The sequence below is a fragment of the Melospiza georgiana genome, chromosome 2 (assembly GCF_028018845.1).
Source record: "Melospiza georgiana isolate bMelGeo1 chromosome 2, bMelGeo1.pri, whole genome shotgun sequence".
Lineage (NCBI taxonomy): Eukaryota > Metazoa > Chordata > Aves > Passeriformes > Passerellidae > Melospiza > Melospiza georgiana.
Window position 1 is genome coordinate 42,160,683 of NC_080431.1, and position 20,768 is coordinate 42,181,450.

Below are 20,768 nucleotides of genomic sequence, written 5' to 3' on the forward strand. Positions count from 1 at the left end.
TACAAAACCTTAGCACTTATTGTGAATGGCAAATATCATAATATTGCAATTTATTATTAAATAAACACTACAGGATGCTGAGGGAGTTTGCGTCAGGATGAAATAATGAGATTTTAGGGGATTTTTTTGTTCCTATAAAGTAGTGAAGGATAATTTGATTAAAAGTTGCAATGGAAAGCTATTTTCATGAAGAAAATGCCAGCGATGGCTGTGGAGGTGATGAAAATTCAGGCTTTTTAGGAGTGGGAGAGTCTGGTATTGCCACAGCTTCACAGAAGAGCTTGTAAGCTTGAAAACTTATCTGTCTTGTGTAACAACTGCTCTAGTAGCAGTTGCCCATACAGACCTGGGTATGATTTGTGTTTTTAATTAATATTTCAAGGGAATAAGTGTCCAAAAGTGATTAGTGGCAGGTTCCAGTGGATGGCACTGAGAAAGAGAGCATTATCTCTTTTAGGATGAGTTACTCATCTGAGAGAACAGATGTTTTGGTAAGGTCATGCAGTGTTTGGCTTGATTGTCTGCCTGGTTGAGGACCTACATCTGCTGTGCATTTTACAAAGGTGGTAAAGGAGTCCACCAGGAGGGTTCAAGTGGGAGACTAGAAAAGGAAGGACTGTCACACAAATTAAGGTACCCTTCACCTGAGCGATTTTGGGGGCTGGAATTTAGCTACCACAGTTAATGAAGAAAATGAGTTTGCCTGAATAATGCATTGGCTCAATACATCACGTCACCTATCTCTGCCGGTGGGTCTCATGAGTGTCATCAGTTAATGTGGGCACTGGAGCAGCCTGGCCTCACTCTGCTGTGGATGCTCCATCTGCTTGCCTGACCTTGAAGGCTCCTGGAAGAGCTCAATTCATATCTCCAGCCCCAGTGGGAGTAACTCAAGCCCCTTTGCCTTAAGTGACAGCCCACTCTGCGCAAACTTCAACAATTGTACCTGGTTTGCTGCGTGGCTTTGAACATACTGTGGTGCAAGCGCTGGTTATGGCAGGAGAGCACTGTTTGGAAGGATCAGCTCTCTGGGTGACTTTGGGCTGATTGTGTTGTCCCTGTGATCACACACAGACTGGATCTTCTCGGCAGGGGCCTCTCAGGATGTGTCACACAACATACTTCTAGTTATAAATGCAGAAGAGATCAGATAGTTTGGAAATAATTTACTCCTGTGATTATTGCTCCTGTGAATTATAAATTACCCAAAAGGCAGAGCAGTTCGCAGCCAGAGTATTTGCTCTTTAGACCAGCACTCGAAAGGCTGCTTTTAAGAAATAAGATTTTTGGAGAACAAAAGGAGAAGAAAACACGATGAAAATTTAGTTAAATGTAAATGTGTTAAATGGTACATGAACTAGTCAGGTTTTCATGATTTATCAGTTTTAAACTTCAAAGGCTCTGTTTAGCTTGCATTTTTAAAACTAATGAGTTTATCACAGCCAGTGGGGAAAAAATGGTTCAAGTATATCAGCTGTAAATTGGTACAAAGCACTAAAAGGGACATTAGCCTCTAATCAGATTCTAACAGTTCATTAAACCTGCCTTTCCTCCGTGGCACTTTGTCTTCCCCCCTCCTTCTGCCTGTGCCTCCTGTGTAAGCCAGCCTCATCCCTTTGCTCAGGCGGGTAGAACTTCCTCAGGGACACGGTGCAGCATCAGCTCATCCTTCTTTGTCTGTGAGCTAAAGAGCCTAAGGGGTGTTTGATGATGGTGTGTTCCTGATCCTGCTGTAAAATTCAACTGTGCTGCCTATAAATCAAGAAAGCAGAGGGACTCTCAACTTGCAAAATAGGCACTGGGGGAGCCAGGAACGCCACGCTGGCTTCTGCTCTTTATCCACCTCAAACCACAGCCAAACTGATGGGGCTCAGTGACACTTGAGATCTGCTGCTAATTAGTAAACAGTGCAGGGCCCTTGTTGGGGAGAAAGATGTAAAGCCAGGCACAATTTCATCCAGCTTCTTTGTGGCATCAGAGACCCTTCCTGTGTTTTTTCCACCTTGTTCCTCAAACACTGAATAAAGATCAAGGTGCACAAAATAATTTGCTCAGCAAACATAGGAAGAACTTGTTTTTCTTCCCCTTCTTGTTGTGTCAGCTTTTAAAAGTACAGTAGATGCACAGCAGCACCATAGCGTGGAGTGAGACATCTCAATAGCTTGACTGGTTTCCATTCTCACATGTTTGAATGCACAGGTGTCCTGCTGAAAATTAGTTGTTCAATCTGAAATTTTATAACTCTAAGCCCTTAGAGCTTTTTGTTAATGATCTAAATCTACTTTTAAAGGAAAGAAATAGAGATGGCACTTGCTTATCTGCTTCACCATCAAGCTTCTTCCAGTCCTGTAGTAAATAACCACAGCTCTGGGTGCTAAAATACACAGGACTTAAAGTGAGGGTGACAGGGATTTTAAGCAGATAATTTGTTCTGCTTTTGGCAGCATGTTGGGCATATCAGTTTCCTTTTTCAGCATGTTCTTTAAATTACAATAAAGGAGTATGCAAAAAATAAGCAGTTTCTGCAGTATTTATATCCTGGAAAGTGGAGGTCCTGGGATGAGATCTGTCAATTGGAAAAAAGAAACTGTTTAGAGTAGTTTAAGGTTTTAATATGTGCCTTTGGAAGCTCCATTCCAATAGACCATTTTCCTTAAATTTCCACTGAAGCAACCATGATAAGGAACAGGGCTATGAATACATTCCTTACGAATAATGGCACCATGCAGTGCTGAATGGATCTGCTGCCTGTGAAACTCAGCGAAAATGTGTTTTTTTTCCATTCTCATGCAGTTAGAGGACTATGAGGTACCAGAGCAGAGGTGAGTTTCCAGTCTAGAGTCTTCCAGGCAGGGCTGCAGATTAATAATAATAACTGACTGTGAATGAGTCACTTGTAGGTGAGGTGTGCTCCAGTTACATTGTTTGAAAAATGGGTGTGATGTCTCCAGATTTCTGTAGCACTGACCAAGGTGTCTGCTCACATTCTAGCTTGAAGGATAAAATGGTTTTTATTCTCTCCATGTTATCCAGACCAAATGGCAGCTGAAGACACTTGCTTTCAAACACCAGCCTTGAGCCTTGGCTGGAGTAGAAAATTGATTCAGGTTGAGGTGCTGTTTGAATTGAAGGCACATGAGGATTGTTTTGTATGTCCTCATAAACTGCTCCGGTAACAGCAGGAATGTTGATTCAGAGAACCACAGTTCTGCAAATCTTTTTCAGCTTGAAGCTCTCAGCATATAGTGCCCATAACTACATGGACAGTGCATATTTTTAACTTGCTTTTTTATCTCTCTCAGAGATAATTTCTTTTGTCTCAGAGGTGTGTAAAGATTTTCATTAGCAAATGCTGATAACTTTATAAGACAATGGTAAGAAATTTGAGCAATTGTATTAATTTGTAATGTGTGTGGGTACAGGCCTTCACTGTAACTTCTCTCCATAAAAGCTTTCTCTATCAGAAGTACAAGTGTTTTGACTGAAATCAGCTATATCTAAGCATACTGCCAAAACCTTCAAACTGTTTGACACCACTGCTTTCCTTTTCAGTTCTAAAGCAAGGAATTAATTAATATACGTGTACCTCTGTAATTAATTTCAAATTAAAAAATAGTAATTGGAGATGATTTTTCCTTGTTGCTTACGAAGACTTAGTTCTCTTTTAAGGATAACTGAAAGAGTGATTTACTGGTGTAGCAGAAGTAGTAACTTGGCAGCTACTCCTTGAAATTGCTATTGCATCCTCCTCGTTAACTTCATTTCCGCTGAAAGAAACATACTTCTACAGTATTGTAGAACTTAGACCAGTGAATTGAAACAAGTGGTTTTTCCATAATTTTTTGATTAACCTTGTCCTTTTTTTGCCTTAGGACATCAGCGCCTTTGAGAACAGAATGTTAATGCTTGATGGGATGCCGGCAGTCAGAGTCAAAACAGAGCTGCTGGAATCTGAGCAAGGGGTAAGCAGAGGTTTGTGTGACCCCACTCTGGTAACCCTTCCCCAGCTTCTCTGTGGTTAGCTGTCCCTCCCATTTTCTTTTCTATGTTTTCCTTTATTTCTGCTCTTCTGGAACATATTTCCTTGGGACTTGTACTGGTGAGCATCTAGTCTGATCTGCTGGGAGCATAGAACACAACTCTGCAGAACACTTACTAAAATCATCTGGGATGGCTAGGATGCTGTTGGTGTAATTTTACACTAATAAAAAACGGCGCAGTTTAATTTTAAGAAAAGGAAAAAAGAATAGATTTCAGTAAAGGAAACCACGTGTCTGGGAAGTCCATGTATGTATGTATCTTTGCTGTTCTGCCTTCTTGGGATATTTGCCTTACTGCAATTGTTTAATCCTTTTTATGCTCGTCCTACTCCATTTTCTGTTTGTGGAAACCTGCTCTCTCTCTGGTGAAATGCACTTTTTTATCATTAAGATAAAGGACTAAAGCTGGTATCACATCAGCTGCTGGATGTGGTACAGATCATGAATTGGATTTTGATTTTTTATGCAGAACTTAGTGTTGGAGTGACAGCTTTTAGGAACATGGGAGGAGGGTGTTTTCTTGGAAATGTGGTATCAATGACTGTAGGTTACAGCAAGGGTATCTGTTCAAGTTGATTTTTTTTAATCATGAAACTTTGTTTTCTTCTGCACATGTATGTTATTCCAAACAGTCCAAGCCACTTTACTAACCTGAAGACAGATGCCTTCAACAAGCAGCCTAATAGAAGCAGCAATGCTATTGCCTTGTAGGAATGGGCTTTCACCTAATTCTGTTACTTGGCTTTTCCCCTTTCTGCTATTTTTTCAGTTATTTAATTGAGAATTTGAATGATATAGAAAAGAGGGAATTGACTTTCAGGATAACTTGATTTGAAATACTTGCAAGGAAATACCGGTTTTTCAGGGTGTTTTTGAGGCTTTAAGTTTCAGAGGAAGAAAAAGGTTGGCATTTAATCGAGTTCTTGCTCACCTCTGTCTTCTTGAGAGCAAGAACCCTCAGAAATTACTCCAATATCAATGTAGTTTGTGGGAATGTAAAAATTGAACTATTGTGTGAGCTGAGATGATGAGAAGACAGATCCATTCATTTTTAATACCTTCTGGATGCTTTGCATTATGTCTTTTTATGTAATAGAGATGTTTCTGTATAGTGTTCAGAAGACAAAGGTTCCATTGCCATTTGCCTTTGTTCAGTATAAAATGAATTCTGTGCATGATACATATTGCTGGGTCCTTTATGAAGAGTACTTCTTTAGCAAACTGTGAGTTGTTTCTGGAAGACCTGCTTGGTGTCTTAGGAACTGGAAGGAAATGAATAATCTATATAATTTTTTAATTTCCTTAGACTTTTTAAATAAAATTTTATGGACTACTGTATAAGCAGAAAATTATGTCACTTTTTCCTCCAGTGGCTGAGCCATTGGACAAAGAGCTTGTTTGATTTTGAATTTTATGCACTTTAGTACTAATTAAGTAGTGTCTGGTCAAGAGTCTCTGGCACCTTTATGATTCTTCATTAGGGAACAATCAATAAACACAAAATGAATTCTCCAGTTCACTGGCAGAGGAGCTGGCCGTTAGGATGGCAATTTTCCAGCAAACAGCTTAAAACTCTAAAGAGAGCTGGTTGAAACAGATGTTTGGCATGTACTTCGGAGACTGCTTTGAATGTAGATGTTGGTGTACATAACAGGGACAAGTGTTTGAAGGATGTGATTACCAAAATCAGCACGTGGAGCTATTTGGGAAGATGAATATCATAACTGGGAAACACGGAGTGGGAACTAAAGTGTGATCCAAGTAGTAGGAGTTAGAAATTGTGGTGTCTGTGTTGTTATAGCGCCCAAAGTCCCTAGATTTGCACCTCCATCACAGCATATGTGTGTACAGGGAGATGCAACTTCTTCTTGAAACTTTAGGAGCTAAGATGGCATTTTGAGTCCTGTGAGCATAATGGCCAAAGCTTCATCACTTAAGAGCTGAACATCAGACAAACTCTTCCAAAATTCAGAGGAAGACATTTGGGTTTTTGCTGTTCTGGCTTGGTATCAGCTGTTGGCTCTAGGTTTGCAAGGGCAAAAGTGAGATATGGGTTAAGGGTTATGTAAAAAAGGTTTCATCTGTGATTGGAGAATCATGAAGGCAAATATCAGTTGTGGAGGAGGAAAACCAACAGGGTCTGGAGCACCAGTAGCCCTTGACCAGGATGGTGGGCATTATCTATCAGACCAGAGAACACTGAGTTGTCATGCTTGCCCATGAGGCTTTAGGGTGTTATTGTCTTAGAAGTGCTTTCTAAGGACCACTTTGAGTTGTCGCCTGTTTAAGTCTGAGCCCATATTTCAAATAAACATCTTCTTAATTTTAAAGAATTTTTTAAGGATATGTGCCTGTTCCTTGTAGGTATGTTGAATGCTTTTCTGCAGGACACATGAATATGTCATCCAGAAAAGGTGTTTTCTCTGTGGTTGTGCCTTGGATAACTCTGCCTTGTGATTCATAGCTTCCAAGGTGGGCTTCACACACAGAACCTTGCTGGGGGATTTTGGGTGTTGTCTGGCCATTTATGAGTGCAGGACTGTGTTGCACACCCAGCTGGTCCTCCCTTGACCTATTTACTAAAGAAATAGAAAATAACCCAGCTTAGAATTCTTGGTAAAGTGAAAAAGGATCATTCCAGTAACTGGACAACGTGGAAGTAAAAAAAAAAAAAACTCAGAAGGAGCATTCCTACCTGCAGCACCAAAATGAAAGTTTTTATAGAAACAACACCAGCTTTTAACCTTGAGTTACTTTTTCACTTACTTTTTGTGACATACAGTTGTGAAAAATGTGCCATGTGGCCATGCACATTTCATTCGTAAGAAATTCATCTTCCCTGTACTGCTCTGGGCAACTTGGTCTTCACCAGGTTGTCTCTTGACTGTGTATGGTGGTAGCAGAAGTCATGCATGATGTAGATGAGAACCAGGACAGAGCACATACTAGCAAGGCAATCAATCCGTTTTATATTCCCTTGTTTCCTGTTTTAATTTGGAGCCTTAAGTCCTTTTGCAAAAGAGGTTAAGTATAATATAAGATTCTTCTCTGCCATTTGTGCATGAGCTCCAAGATCTTTTAACTTTTGTGTTACATGTTTTGTTTTGTTTCATGATTGCTCTTTTGCTGTATTTGGGTGCTCTGTCCAAACTTAGTCTGATACCACTGAAAAGTTTTTTAAGTAGTTTTCTTAAAAAGTAGTCCCAGCCATTACACTGCACAAGTGTTACTTATCTAGAGCAAGTGAAGGTGAATTTATGATGCAATACTACAGAAGGAATAAGCACAGAAAGTGTAATCCAGCTGAGATTTTAGGGTAGCCCTAGGAGAATGAAACTCCTGGTTTCATTCTGAAGGTACCTCCTGAAGGTACTCCTGGCTGCAGAGCAGCCCAGCCTCTCGCTGAGTCTGAAAGGAAATTGGAGCTGGCATTTCAGCTATGCCCCATGCACTAGGTCCTTGGAGCCTGTGACTGGAGAAGAGGTGAGCAGGACTCTGGAACTGCAGCCTGTGTTGGTGTAGCGAAGACAAACCTTTACCAGCCCTGGTTTAAGACACTGAGTTGAAGTTAGGTCATTGTGGGAGACTAGGGTTTAGGCAGTCTATAAGGAAGACATGCCTTTTGAGATAGGGGTTACTAGTCAGATTTGGAACAAAGAGGTGTTTACAAGGGAAATAGATTTTTTTCTTTGCTTTGGAAAAACTTAAACCAGTTCTGCATTGTTTTATTGTCACCAATTTAGAGTAGTTTAATGTTTATTAGAAGGCCATTTGCATTAGCAAGAGCACATGCTTATTTTTCCAGTGAGCTACTGTCCTTAATTTTGCACAGGAGATTTAATGCAGTCTCTTGTTTGAGGCTTCAGGAAGACACAGTGCTGCTTTAATGACTTTATCACAAATGAAAAAAAGACATTACATAAAAGATATCGCATCGCCCTTTAACAAGGCTTCATTATTATCTCCCCTACTGTGGAACAGGAGCTAGCATTGCTAATAAATTGGGAGAATTACTTTAGAAATATGAATTTGCTTATCATTTAATATCGTCCAGTGACCTACAACTTTAGATCTTTTTGGCTGAAGTGAAATCTTTCTCAGTTACCAGCTTCAAAAAAGGATATGAAGAAGAAGGTGGTCCTTCTCCATGAGACTGAAGGTGGGGTACTTGAGCAGGAAAAAAAAAAAATCTTCATTCTTTGTGCCAAAAACTATTCTGGGAGTAATACTTCTTATTGCAAAAATGTGTGGAAGCTGGATTAATGTATTGGTAATAAAGACTGGGCGGAGAATTTAATAGCTGATGGCTACTATTAAGAAGTTAGGGTGTATAGTGTTGACTGGCTTTAGTGTTGAGTCTGCTTGTCATTGCAGAATGTGGCTCAGTTTCTAAAAATTGGTGAATGTGTGCAACTTGGTGTTCAGTTGCACTTTTTCAAGTATTTGCTGAGTTGGCCTGTAAGCTGTTGTTAAAAGGAGATATAAATGTGGGACTTAGATCCCACAATCAATCTTCAAATACAGAGAATGATGAACTGCTAATTTTCATCAGTCTTTTTGTTTTCAGATCTGCAGTCTCATCTGTTCCTTTGCCTACATTTTGTTCTCTCAAATCATCACTGGAGGATTATATATCTTACTCTGAAGTCTCCTCCTAATTCTTCTTGATCTGTCCTCATTCAAATCACTTATCATGACTGAATTATGAAAATAAATTATTAAAATGACAAAACCCTTTAATAAGCCAATATTGTTCTGTGTCTTTCATAGCCAGCCAAATTATCTTCTTGTCTCATATCTGAAAAATGCCATCCATCTTTACGTTGTTCTATTCATAAACATGTTTTACCTCAGCCTGAGTAATACTGACATAAATCTATTATTTTTAAAGATTTCCAAAAATACCAATACCTATTCACATTCAGTTGAGAATAGTCTCAGTAACAAAGCTTATTCCATGACTATATGGGGAACTGTTTTGCAGTGATTCATTCAGCTTGGGTACAGTCTTTGTATTGGTAGAAGAAAGAGCACTTCTGATATTTGCTTTTGTTGTTTGTGAGTTTCTTCTTCATTCAATTACTTAGTTGTTTTCTGAATTACTTAATGTTTAGCATGACTGATTTGGGGAAACATGTTGCATGTGGACAGTGCACATGTATCGATCTCTTCTGCAAAGAAAGCCCCTCTTGCTTTCTGTTGTTTTTCTTCATCTTGCAGTTGGCATCACTCAAGGAGTTAAGAGGTGTTAGAACCTCTGGTTCAATTCATTGGTTGCTTTACAGTGCCACAAATGTAGAACAGTCTTCAGAAAGAGGTCAAGATTTGACTCCAGATGCAGTAAGGACCTAACCTACGGGGCAGGATGCAAAGCCCTGTGAGAGGTACCTAAGGAGGTGCACTGTATTTCCTGAGCACAGCTGAAGGTTGTGCTTGCAGCCCAGAAGGGTGCAGGTCACATCCCAGAAGGGTTATGTCACTTGGATTTATTAGGTCAAATCAAGCATCACAAGCTGATGAGTACTGTTTCTTGTTGAGTGGAAGCTTGCATGACAAAAAAAGGTAGCCAACTCCTACATCTTTGCTGTCATCCTGGCATTCTTGCTCGATCTATTGCCAGTGACTCAATGACATTGGGGAATGTAGGGTCAACTGATCACTGGTCCAAGAAAAACCTACCCAAAGGAGGAAGGGAATGGTGTTGTATGTCCTGCAAGTCATACTTCCATGTGAAGTCATGGATATCCTCTATTAAATGGAGATGGGGAGAGTGGGAAAAAGATCCTGGGTGCTGCTTTTTGATTGAGCTGGTGACCTGTATCTGGAACTGCATCCTGAGACATTTTTACTACTTCTGGGACCCCAGCTGCCCACTTCTGGCATGTTTCTGCAGTGCTGCATTATCAAACACTTTTAGTGTTTCATGTTTCTGATTCCTTTTGAAGTCAGCTCATGTGCAGGGAGCCAAGGTGTTTTTTCATGGATGTTGGTGTGGTTGTTTTTTTGTTTTTTCTCTCCAGGAATCAGACCCAAAAATGCAATAGGAAGGTAATAGATTTAAGACTAACAGGAAATGATAGCTTAACCAGCTCAGCACACTTGCCAGGCAGACTTTTTGCCAAGTTAACCAAGACTGCAGAGTAAAAATGCAGGTGGGATTGTAAGATGCACGATGCTGTCTGAAATTCACACTAAGTGAAGTATCCCAGATCCTCTGAGACTTAATTTACTGACCATTGTCTGCCATTGCTTTCCTTTCCTAGGCAGCTAAGCTGGCTGTTACAGAGCACAGCAGGGAATGTGCTCCTTACTCTGTCTGGTAGTGTTTGTTGTGTGTATGGTAGGAACAGGGGGATTTTCACTTGTGGGTGAAAACTTAATTGTGTGAGGCATTGTACTGATAAAGGGTGGTCCCAGGGTATCTAGGTTTAATTAATCAGAAGTTTAGACAGTCTTTTAATGGTGTTCTTTAGATATTAGTGGCTGTGCTTATTAGGAATTCAGCAGCAAGTGTAAAGGAGTGAAGCAGAGGAAGATCTCTGCTCCAAACAGTGTATGTTTAGCCAACAGTGCCATGCCCAAGAAATTTCCTATGTCTATAGTAATAGAAGGGCAGCAACAATATGGTTTCAATTACAAGAAATTTAGATTTTTTTATGAAGAACCATTCAATTTGTCTGCCAAGACTGGAGAAAGTTTCATAGACAACGTGGGATGTTACTCAGAAACTAACATAGCTTAATATTGTTACAGTTCCATAGCAAAAACACAGTTACAGAATATATCATGTTAGATACATAAATTGATATGTTTTCTGTGCTTGTATGGATTAGAAAAGTAAGGTTGCCTTTGAGAGAAGAAAAGTTGACCCTTTGATTGGAGTGTAGTGCTGAAGTTCATTGCAGTATTACAGTTTGGTTGCTTTCTATCCCCAGTCAGCTATTTTGTGAGCTCACCTTCGAGCCAGTCTGCTTTTTTGGCGATGTATGACCTCTCAGCTTGCACTGCTACTGGAGCTTATGATGCGAATCTCCTGAAAAATTCATTCAGCTGAGAAACTGGGAATGAAGAAAAACAAGCATGATATACACAAGCTGTATGTCTGTGGTTACTGTGAATTCCTGAATCTACATGTTTGGTTAAAAATAGATTCTTTTTTCAAGATGTGAAAGGTCAGCATTTCCATTACTGCACTAAAGAAGTCATTGAAAATGGTTAAAAAAAAACAAACAAAAAACAAAACCATCCACATATCTACAATTAATGTAATTATAGATATGATATCTCAAGGTCCCGTGACACTTGTGTGTGCTTCATTTCTTTCTCTTTGGGGACTCCAATATTGACAATTTAGCTGTAATTGTGATTGAACTTGGAATCATAGTTGAGAAACCAGTGAGATACAGATTTTTGCTTCTATGCATTGTGGCAGAAGAGTATTAACACTTAGTCATGGGTACTCAGAGCATGCCATATATCAGCTGGTATACAGCACTGTATTCTGAAATCCTGTTGCACCTCTACTTGAAACTCATCACAGGTCTGTGTTGTTTCACGTCACAGTGCAGTGGAATTCTAAGATACAGCAATGAGCATTTTAGACTTCATGTGTCAAACTATTATTGGCATATAAAAAGCAGTTACTCTTCTTGTCTGGTCACTCGCCTGGTTGGGCATCTGAAGTTTAATTCAGACTGCAATGGCAGTGAAATTCAATAGGCTGTAAGTGTACATAACCCCTCTGTTCATATTAGGAAACTAAAGAAGGTGAGTTAGGTAATCCTGCTTTTCTTAAAAGAAAGCTACCTTGAATTACCTCTTGTTTACCTCTGTCTATGATTATATATATGCAAGGATAGTGCAGGCCTGCTGATGTGTGCTCTGGACCACAAAAATTAGCTCTTGATTAAAAACGTATTCCATTGAAACATCTCTCTGAAATAATTGTTATTCACAAAATCTTTAAGTTATTTAGCAAGGAGAAAAATTGTCATTAGGTTTCATTTTGTTCTACTCACAGATGAGTGAGTAATGGAATTTTTTTGTTTGTTTTAGTGCTCATTAGAGTAGCCAGTTCATTATGACAGTCTATATTTTGCTCACTATAGCACGTTGGTTTGTTCAAAGTAGAAATGAGATGGGAGTGAGTGGGCTCTAGTCCTTTCCCTTTGACTTCAGTAAAATGAAATAATCTCTCTTCATGGCTCTCAGTTTGGTAATTGCTATACTCTATTTCTTCAAGGACTCTTGAAGTGAGAAGTATTGTGTAAGTGTGCATTGTTACTGTATTATATAGTGGTTAGCCTGAGAAAAATAAGCATAAGCCAATATAACTCAATAATTTACAATATCACGAACACTTCAGCATCATGAGACAAATGCCATTATGTTATGAAAGTACCAAAATTATTTAATCCTTGCTGTTCATTATGAGAAAGGATTACTTCTACTTTTGTCTTGTTCATTGATGTTTTGTTAGCTTTTCTTTTCTCTTGGAGGTTGTACTCTTTTTGATGTATATTTTACTCTTGTTCTGTATCTTGGTGGGGAAGTACTGAAAGAGCTGTATATATTTTTTAGCATCATTGGCTTTTTTCCTTATTTCTCCCTGTGGAGATGAGTCCTTACATAAATTACTGTAAGGTTTCTGTTTTCTTTAATTTTTTGTTGGTTTGCTTATTTTGAGGGTTTTTTGGTTTTTTTGCTTTTAGTTTTTAAATTCTCTTCACAATCTCCTCACTCTCTCCTCTCCCCACCCCCATCCTATTTCATATTGTGAGGATGAGTATTATTTATTTAGGCGGGCATCTGCTTTCAGACATCCTTTTACAGATGTTGTTATTGCTTGGTTTCATCACTTAAACATACCAGGAAACCATAGGAATTGAAGGCAGAAAAATCCAGCAGCAACCAAAGGTGGTGTTTGTCTTCTCTTGCTGGCACAGGCCTCTGCTCATGCTTCCCATTGCCCAAGGATGGAGCCCAGGCAGACAAATATGGTAACACCCAGCTCATTGGGGCAGGCAGGGAACAAGAGGATGAAGTGGAGGTGATCTGCCCAGGCAAGGCTTGTTCAGGGAAAGGATTGTGTTAGATTAGCCCACTCAGCCCTGTCTCTTCCAAATTGCTTCCATTCCCCCGGTGCCTGGAGGGAACACCAACCATGCAGATGTCACATGCACCCTGCCTCCTTTGCCTCTGTTGATGTTTGTAGCTTGTTTCCTACTTTCATGATATACACTAGGGATTGATACTGATGCTGAGACACTGACTTTGATCTTCCTCTCTGATGCTCTGTGTGGAACTTATGTCATTGCAGTGAGGGAGTTACTGGAAATTCTGTAGCAGTCATATCAGTTTGTCCTTGGAAGACAGCAGCATCACCCTCTCCTGTCTGGGTTACAGATATGCTTGATTATGTTTTCAATATCGCAGGTGCCCTTCCATGACATTTTCCACTTTCCTTGATAGCTTTTTGCCAATTTTCAACACCTTTCACATGTGGTAGAGGAAGGTGCTGCAAGGATATCAGCGTGCTGTCCCCTGTTTCAGCCATGAACCCACATTCTCCTTGTTCATCCTTGTATTGCTGATGTAATGGTAGAAGTTCTTGTTGCCTTTGATATTCCCTGCAAGTCTGAACTCCAGCTGGGCTTTGGCTTTCCCAACGCTACCCATGTGTTCCTGTGTGATATTTGTGTGTTCATTCTTTTCTTGCTCCTCCTGCTATGCTGCCTTTTTGTATTGGAGCTACTTCACGTGTTTCATGTCTCCCAAACGGGCGTCCTAATGCTTCTTGCTTTTCTGAGTGGTTACATATACTAGTGTTCTACTTTGATCTCCTTAAAACCTTCTAGTACTCCTGTGCTGTTTGAACCTTTTAGAGGTGTCTCGCATGAGATCCCACTTAATTCCCTGACACTTCTACTCTCCTCTAGTTGAGAGTCTAGATTGACCCGGACTGAGTGTTTGTTAGTACCATTCTTTCTTCACTCTCCTCTAAAACTCCATTGCTTGGAGGTCATCACACCCACTAATTACCACAGCTCCACTTATTCATTTTTCCACAGTGGTCATTTTGGTTTTGTCCATATGGGATGTTATGAGAATGCAGCAGTGATCACAGTGAACCTGATGAGAGGTTCTTTTTACACATACAATGGCAGCTGTTATCATGTACCTCCAGAAAGCCCAGGCAAAAAGCAAGCCTACAGCAGCAGTGCCCTGGTGCACCCTCCTGTACCTGTCAGTGTGCAGCTGGGAACCACGTGAGCAGAAGGTGGTGTTTAGTATTGCAAGTTTTCACTGCTCTTTGAGCTCCATGGAGATTCTCCCGCTAACCAGAGGCTGTGGTGTAGGTTTTGACGTGTAAACCTTGTTGTGCACCAGCCTTACTGCCATCCTTAGACTGCAGTAGGAGCTTAAGATGTAGTGCTATAAACAGTGGTGGCAATGAGAGCATTTCCTGTGACACTCTTGATTTATTTTCCCTTTATTTATAGTAGAACAGAACTGTGGATTTCTGGGGAGTCCATATGATGAGGTGTCTGGGGAGGACAGAAGCTATGCTTTTGAGAACAAAAGACTTTAGTTTTTCTTCCTTCAGCTGCTGGGTATTGTGGAACAATGCTCTGTGAAAACTTCATGGTACTATAAAACTTATGTTTAATAGAGTACTTAGGGCTTTGATACTGATGTGTTGTTCTGTTGTTGAGTAACAACCAGTAAAAAGTAGTAATGTTTTTGACAGCTGTCAACAAAAAAAAAGTCCCCTGTGGAAGTAGAAGTGGTCTGGTCCATGATTTATATGGCAGAACAGCAGTTTGGAAGCTCCTGTCCACTGTTTACTCCTCTGAGGTTGTGCCAGTGCAGAGATGTGCTCTAAGCTAGGGGGAAAAAAAAAAGTAAAAAACTGAAACACCTTTAAGAGTTTTCCGTCTCTAAATTCAGGTTATTTTACAGATCCAAGTTAAGGTGTAGGTATAGACTGATTGTTAAGATTTGCAACATCCACAGTTCTGTGTGATCTGCAGGTTAAAACATGCTGTGCAAACATGGTGCAGAAAACATTATTGATTTTCATTATAGAAAACTTCTGAAATAGAATAGAGAAATAGAAGCCAAAACAGTCTCGTTGTCTTCTGAATAATATTCATTTTACAGAATAAGCTAAAAATATCAAGTGAAAAGGTAAATATTATTTATGTCTGGTCTTGGAAAACAGTTTATACTTTGGTTTATTGAAGCTTGAGTTTCTTTCCTTTGTTGCTGTACATATTAGTTTTCATGAATGGATTTAGACTGAATTAATTGAAATATGTTTTTCACTGAATAACCATTCATAGTATTGATGAGATAAGGAGTCAGTTTAAGACAACATAAAATAAGTATGTACATTAGTATTGAATACTCAAGTATTAATTTATTCTTAGGTTAAATTCCATAAATACTTCTAGTCTAAAAAGAGGTTGTCTTGAGTTTCATAACAGTTTTACTGTGTAGATTGTGACCTTACTGTTTTCAGAAAGAAGAACAAGTATTTCTTAAAGGCTAAACAGTAAAATAACTGATTGCTCTAGAAATTTGGTAGCTTTAAATGGATTGTGGAGAGACACTTGGAGCTTCTTTTGAATTGGTATTTGCAAGTTTGTCTGCAAACCCCAAGCTGAAAAGGAACAAAACGATGCTCAAAGTATCATAGAGTCATTAAGGTTGGAAAAGATCTCCATGGTCATATCCAGTCTTTGACCTCATACCACCAAGTGCACTAAACCATTTCTCAAGGTGCCACGTTTACTTGTTTTTTGAACAGTTCCAGGAATGGTGACTCCACCACTTCCCTGGGGATCCTGTCCCAGTGCTTAATCAGTTTCAGTGAACAATTTTGTCCTGATATTCAACCTGATGAAGTAAATCCAGATCACACATGCAGAGTATGAATTATCTGGTGTGCATGCTGTGGGCTTGTTTTTGAAAGATACTGAATATTAAGCATTCAGCAGAGTATGTAAGTATCTGCTTGACTTTTAAGAACTGGAGGAGATCTGTTACTTACTCATGACACTGACTCAGGGCCAGGGTGTGCCATGCAGGAACCTTGAATCTATAAAAACTGCTACCATAACCTCTAGAAGTCTTTAACAGTCTTTAAAATAATTGGAATAAATCAATTGGAATAAATGTCCTTGCATTTGCAGGCAGAGTAATGCATGACATGTTAGGTAATATGTTAGTAACATGATTCTTGTTCTTAGATTTGTTTAAACCCTGCTGTTAAGCTAAAATGCAGTTCATCCACAACAAGGAAAGTTTTTGTGAAGTAGTGAACTTTAAATATTCTTAGTGGACTGATTTTATTCATATCAAATGCTGGGATGAAGTGTATATGAGAGGGTTTATTGTTGATTATGTACCCTGATTTTTTAATATGTTCATTGCCTTCACTCAAATGATTCCTAAAACCATATAACCTCTAAAAAGAAAAATGTTTTTTATTATTATCCATCAGTTAGTGGTGAGTAGAAATTACATCAGCAAATGTAGTTGGAGTGCATCCTCTGTTAAGCTAGCTTTCTGTTTAAAAAATCCATAATAACGTTACATGAATTTGCCTTACTCATTTTAAAATAAGGGAAAATATCTTTTACCATCTAAAAGATGAATGACGTAGGTCAGTAACTTAGCCATGACCATGTCTCTGGTGTGTTTAGGAGTTGCTGTTTACATTGAGTGTGTTCCTGAACTGCAGCTCCTCTACATAATGTCATTGCCAGAGAACACAATGACTGTGCACACCCATGGGTGCCAGATGCAATTTAAATAAAAGCCTGTGTGAAGGAGTGTGGTATAGAGGGTAATGGCATGAAAGGGTGAAGAGGGATCAGTGAAGCTCTCAGTCCTTGGGAACTGAAAGTAGGCAGAGGGATAGAAATTCGTGGTGGGAATAAGTTGCCATGCCAACCAAGTAATTTCTCGAACAGGAGGAAACTGGTAATGAATAACTGCTGAGTGGGAACTTTAAGAGAAAAACATGCTCTGTGGAAAACCAAAAGGTTACATTTTTGATAATCGACCTTCACCGTTCCCCCTATGAAATTCTGCACTGGCAATCTGTCTGTCGGAGCTTCCTGCTGTCCTGTACCAGACCCTGCTGTGCCCATCTGCTAATCTGGGAAGTGTCTGCCTGCGGTGTGGTGATGGGTACCAGTCCTGAGCCCCTGCTACAGGCTGACCCGAGCCCTTTGTGAATCATTTCTCAAGCAGCTGTGAAAACCAGATGTGGGTTTCACCAGTCGGTCTCCCTTAGTAGCTGTTTTGGGTATTCGCTTAAATCATTGACTAGCATATTTACTTTTTGGCTTCCCTGTTTCTTCTAATACAATGTGAAAACTCTGCAGAGAACTGACATCTTTAAAAAATACTTCTTTCTAAACCCTGTTAAGCCATGTGTTCTGGAACTTGGACATGTGTTGTTCCTGTTTTGTCTGTAACTCTTTATAGCCTTCTGATTTTATAAAAGGAGGAACAAAAAAAGACATTGAAACTTTATCTAAAATGTTGGTTTTTCCTTTTGTTTGTCTTGAGTTGTTGCAGGAGGATTTAGTAGTGCAAGGCACTTGCATTGCTTTGCCTCCAGTGCCCTTAAAGCAGAGTTCAGCTTGTGCTGTGGTCTGTGTTTGGGTGAGTACTCCCACTGTGACGGTTTGTGTTCTTAGGGTGGTGTGAGCCACCTCTGGAATCAGGAGGAGCCAGACATGTGAGTAAGGACTGTCTGGATAAATTTGCTCCTGCTGAGATCTGAATTGCTGCAGCTAGGCTGCTGCTGGTCTCTGGCATGGCCAGGTATCATGGAATCATAGCATGGTTAGGGTTGGAAGGGACCTTAAAGACCCCTAAAAAGCCTCAAAGGTTCCTCAAAGCCTTGTGCAACATGGCCTGGGACAGGTAGCTGTGCTGTCCACCTTGTGTGGATGGCTTGTGCTTCTCTGCTGCCTTCTCTCAATTCCCTTCTCCTTCTGTTGCATACGCACACACCTCCACTTTCTGTGCTTTTTTTTTAAGTTATGACCTCTGCTTTTTTGGGCAGGATGCAAGGACTGCTTACCAGCCTTAGCAAGATTTAATAGTCCTTGTAGTAGTAGTCTTACTATTAGTTGTAGTGAAAGCTAGGTCAGACATTTGATGAAGTTGTCCCATTCTTTTGTTCTTCCCACTTCTTTTCTTCCCCAACTCCTCAGCTGCCATCCCTGAACTGATGCTGGTGTAACTGCAGGATTGCTCAGTGAGCCAGTTCAGCCTGACAATCTGACATAAAAGGAGCTTGGAGGGAGAGGGTGAAAAACCCAACAAAATTTTGGCTTTCTTAGGAGTCAGGCAAATGCCAAAGTAGTCTCAAAGCAGAAGGAATGTGCGGGGAAGGGGAAGAGTGACAACACATGCTTGGATATGTGCTACCCTAATTCATGGCTCGTGCTCTTAGTCATGCCATGTGGATGAAATGCTGTTAGGGCTTTGCTTTTGCAGTTTGCAGGTGCTAAGTGACTGAACAAGGAAGGCATTTTGACTCCAGCAAAAGACAGCTAAGTGACACTGCATGAAAGAATGGAGCTGCCTGACAGCACAGCCTGTGCTTATTAGGGTGATACGGAGATTTCTTTACAGTTCTGTTTTTTCTCATGGAATCTTCTGCTGGTTTTTTTTTTGCTTTGTTTTTGAATCTGTTTTTCTGAGCATGAGAGATTGCACGTGTAAAAGAGCAGGAGTTCTCAGACACCATGGAGAGCTGTGTCTGAGGCTCATCCTTCATAGCACTCTGTGTAACCTGTGCTATTGCTGGTAATGGAGTATATCAACATTTGCAGCCACACAAGGATCAAGGCCTTTATGAGGGTGATGTATCTGTATGCTAGAAGTCTTGGGAGCATGTCATTAAAAAAAAAAAAAATTAAAATGCAGTGGCAGAGATCTCTTAAGATTTATTGCATCATTATCTCACATGAAACAGTAAGAGTGTCCTGGCATGACTGAACAAAAACAATAATGTGAGAGTGTCGTTATTTATTTTGTCGACCTGCTGATTATCCCTAGACATTTCCAGAAGCAAAGGCATCCTCAGCAGTGAGGTCTTTTGTTTCACATAGTTTCAAATACAGTCATTTCAAGGAGGGAAGCTGGATCTACATCACGTTTTCTTCTTCAGTGTGTTCCATAGATGGGATGTGTTCATCTCTGAGTTACTGAGACTCTGTAAGTGGGTATGATTTCTCCTCCTGAGTTCTGTTTGCTTCTATAAAACGTGGCAGAAAAGCCCCTGAGCACTTGACTTGGAAGTTTACACTGAAGAAATATAAAGACTGATCCCTTTCCTTATTGACCTGGAGGAAGAACGAGCTCCATACAAAATATACCCTCTCTTTTCAGTGTAATGAATCAGCAATTGCAGCTGTCCATAGAACCTGGAGACTGCACAGCTCAATATCCAGCCCATGACATAATGCTGTTCCATCTACAGTCATAGGTTTATTTTTTTGAGATCATTGCTAAGGAGTAATAATAAAGTGCTAATGTAATTCAAGAACTGTCTGGACACTGCTTGAGTAGGGAGGTTGGACCAAATGACCCACTGTGGTCCTTCCAACCTGACCCATTATGTGATTCTGTAATCTTAATATGCATCCCAGGAAAGGAGCTTGAAATTACTAAATTCGCCATTTTTGTGAGATGAGCTTCGTAACCTGTAAGTGGTGCACCAAACATGAAATTTCAATGTTTTGGCATGGATAGAGCCTATTGCTAGTGGAATGTCTTAAAAATGAAAGTCACTGGCAAGTAGTAGAAGGTATTTGTTCAGAGCAGGGATAGGATAATACTGCTTGGACATCTTTACTGTAACAACATAAAGATTTTGAAGCAGTTGCAACACCAGAGTTTTCAGTATGTGCCCAAGACTGTTCTCATTTTGGATTTCCTGTTCTCAGTATTTTATCTATAGCACTTTGTATATTTCTAGAGATGTTTCTTAAAATTCACTTATCAGTTTGCTCTAGGCAAAAAGTGGCTAAAATGAAGCTTTCAAAATAGCCCTCTTCGTATGAGATACAGATAAATGTATTCATTTTGGTCGAGCTTCAGTTAAAGGCTTGGTCTAATTTTAAATTCAGAGTGCGTCTCCTCCCAAGTAAATCATCTACTTTACAGCTACCCACCACTTCAAGTCTGACCTTGAGGAAGTCAAAGAACTTCTCATCATTCTCATAAAGCTTGGGGAGGGGAAGAAAAAAGAAGGTTGGACTCTGCTAGGCCAAGGGAAGCACTCTTGTCAGAAATGCCCAGAACATATTAATCTGGTCAGATGTTAGGTGGAGAACCTTATCTGAGTTCAGTTGTCAGGGAAGAATGTATGGAGGAGAATTTATCTGGGCTAACCAGCCTCTAAGTCAGAAAGGAATTAATAGATGAAAAACAACTGCTTCCATTGCACCCTGATAAGAACAGTAACTCTGTGCCTTTCACAAAACCCAGGTATTGCTTTTGTTGTTGTTTGGGGAGTGAGGTGAATGCTGCTCGAGATGATGTCCAAATAGACTTTGTGTCCCTAATGGGAAAAAAGAGCTTTTCATCCAATATGTCTGATTTCCTCTTTACTATGTTACACTAACCCCTGTGTCATGTTTCCTCAGTCGAAAAATCATGGCTAAAATATGGTCATCAACCTGTGTGTTTCACTAC

General features: G+C 39.9%; 1 protein-coding gene across 3 annotated transcripts in view; it reads left to right on the forward strand.

The window, feature by feature from the left end:
- The window catches only part of KLF12 (KLF transcription factor 12), a 235,123-nt gene that overhangs the window by 90,871 nt on the left and 123,484 nt on the right, over positions 1-20,768 (forward strand). For all 3 annotated transcript variants that reach the window (XM_058018441.1, XM_058018443.1, XM_058018442.1), the window contains exon 3: positions 3,873-3,962. In XM_058018441.1, the coding sequence (XP_057874424.1) occupies positions 3,873-3,962 (90 nt within the window). The remainder of the gene's footprint in view (positions 1-3,872; positions 3,963-20,768) is intronic.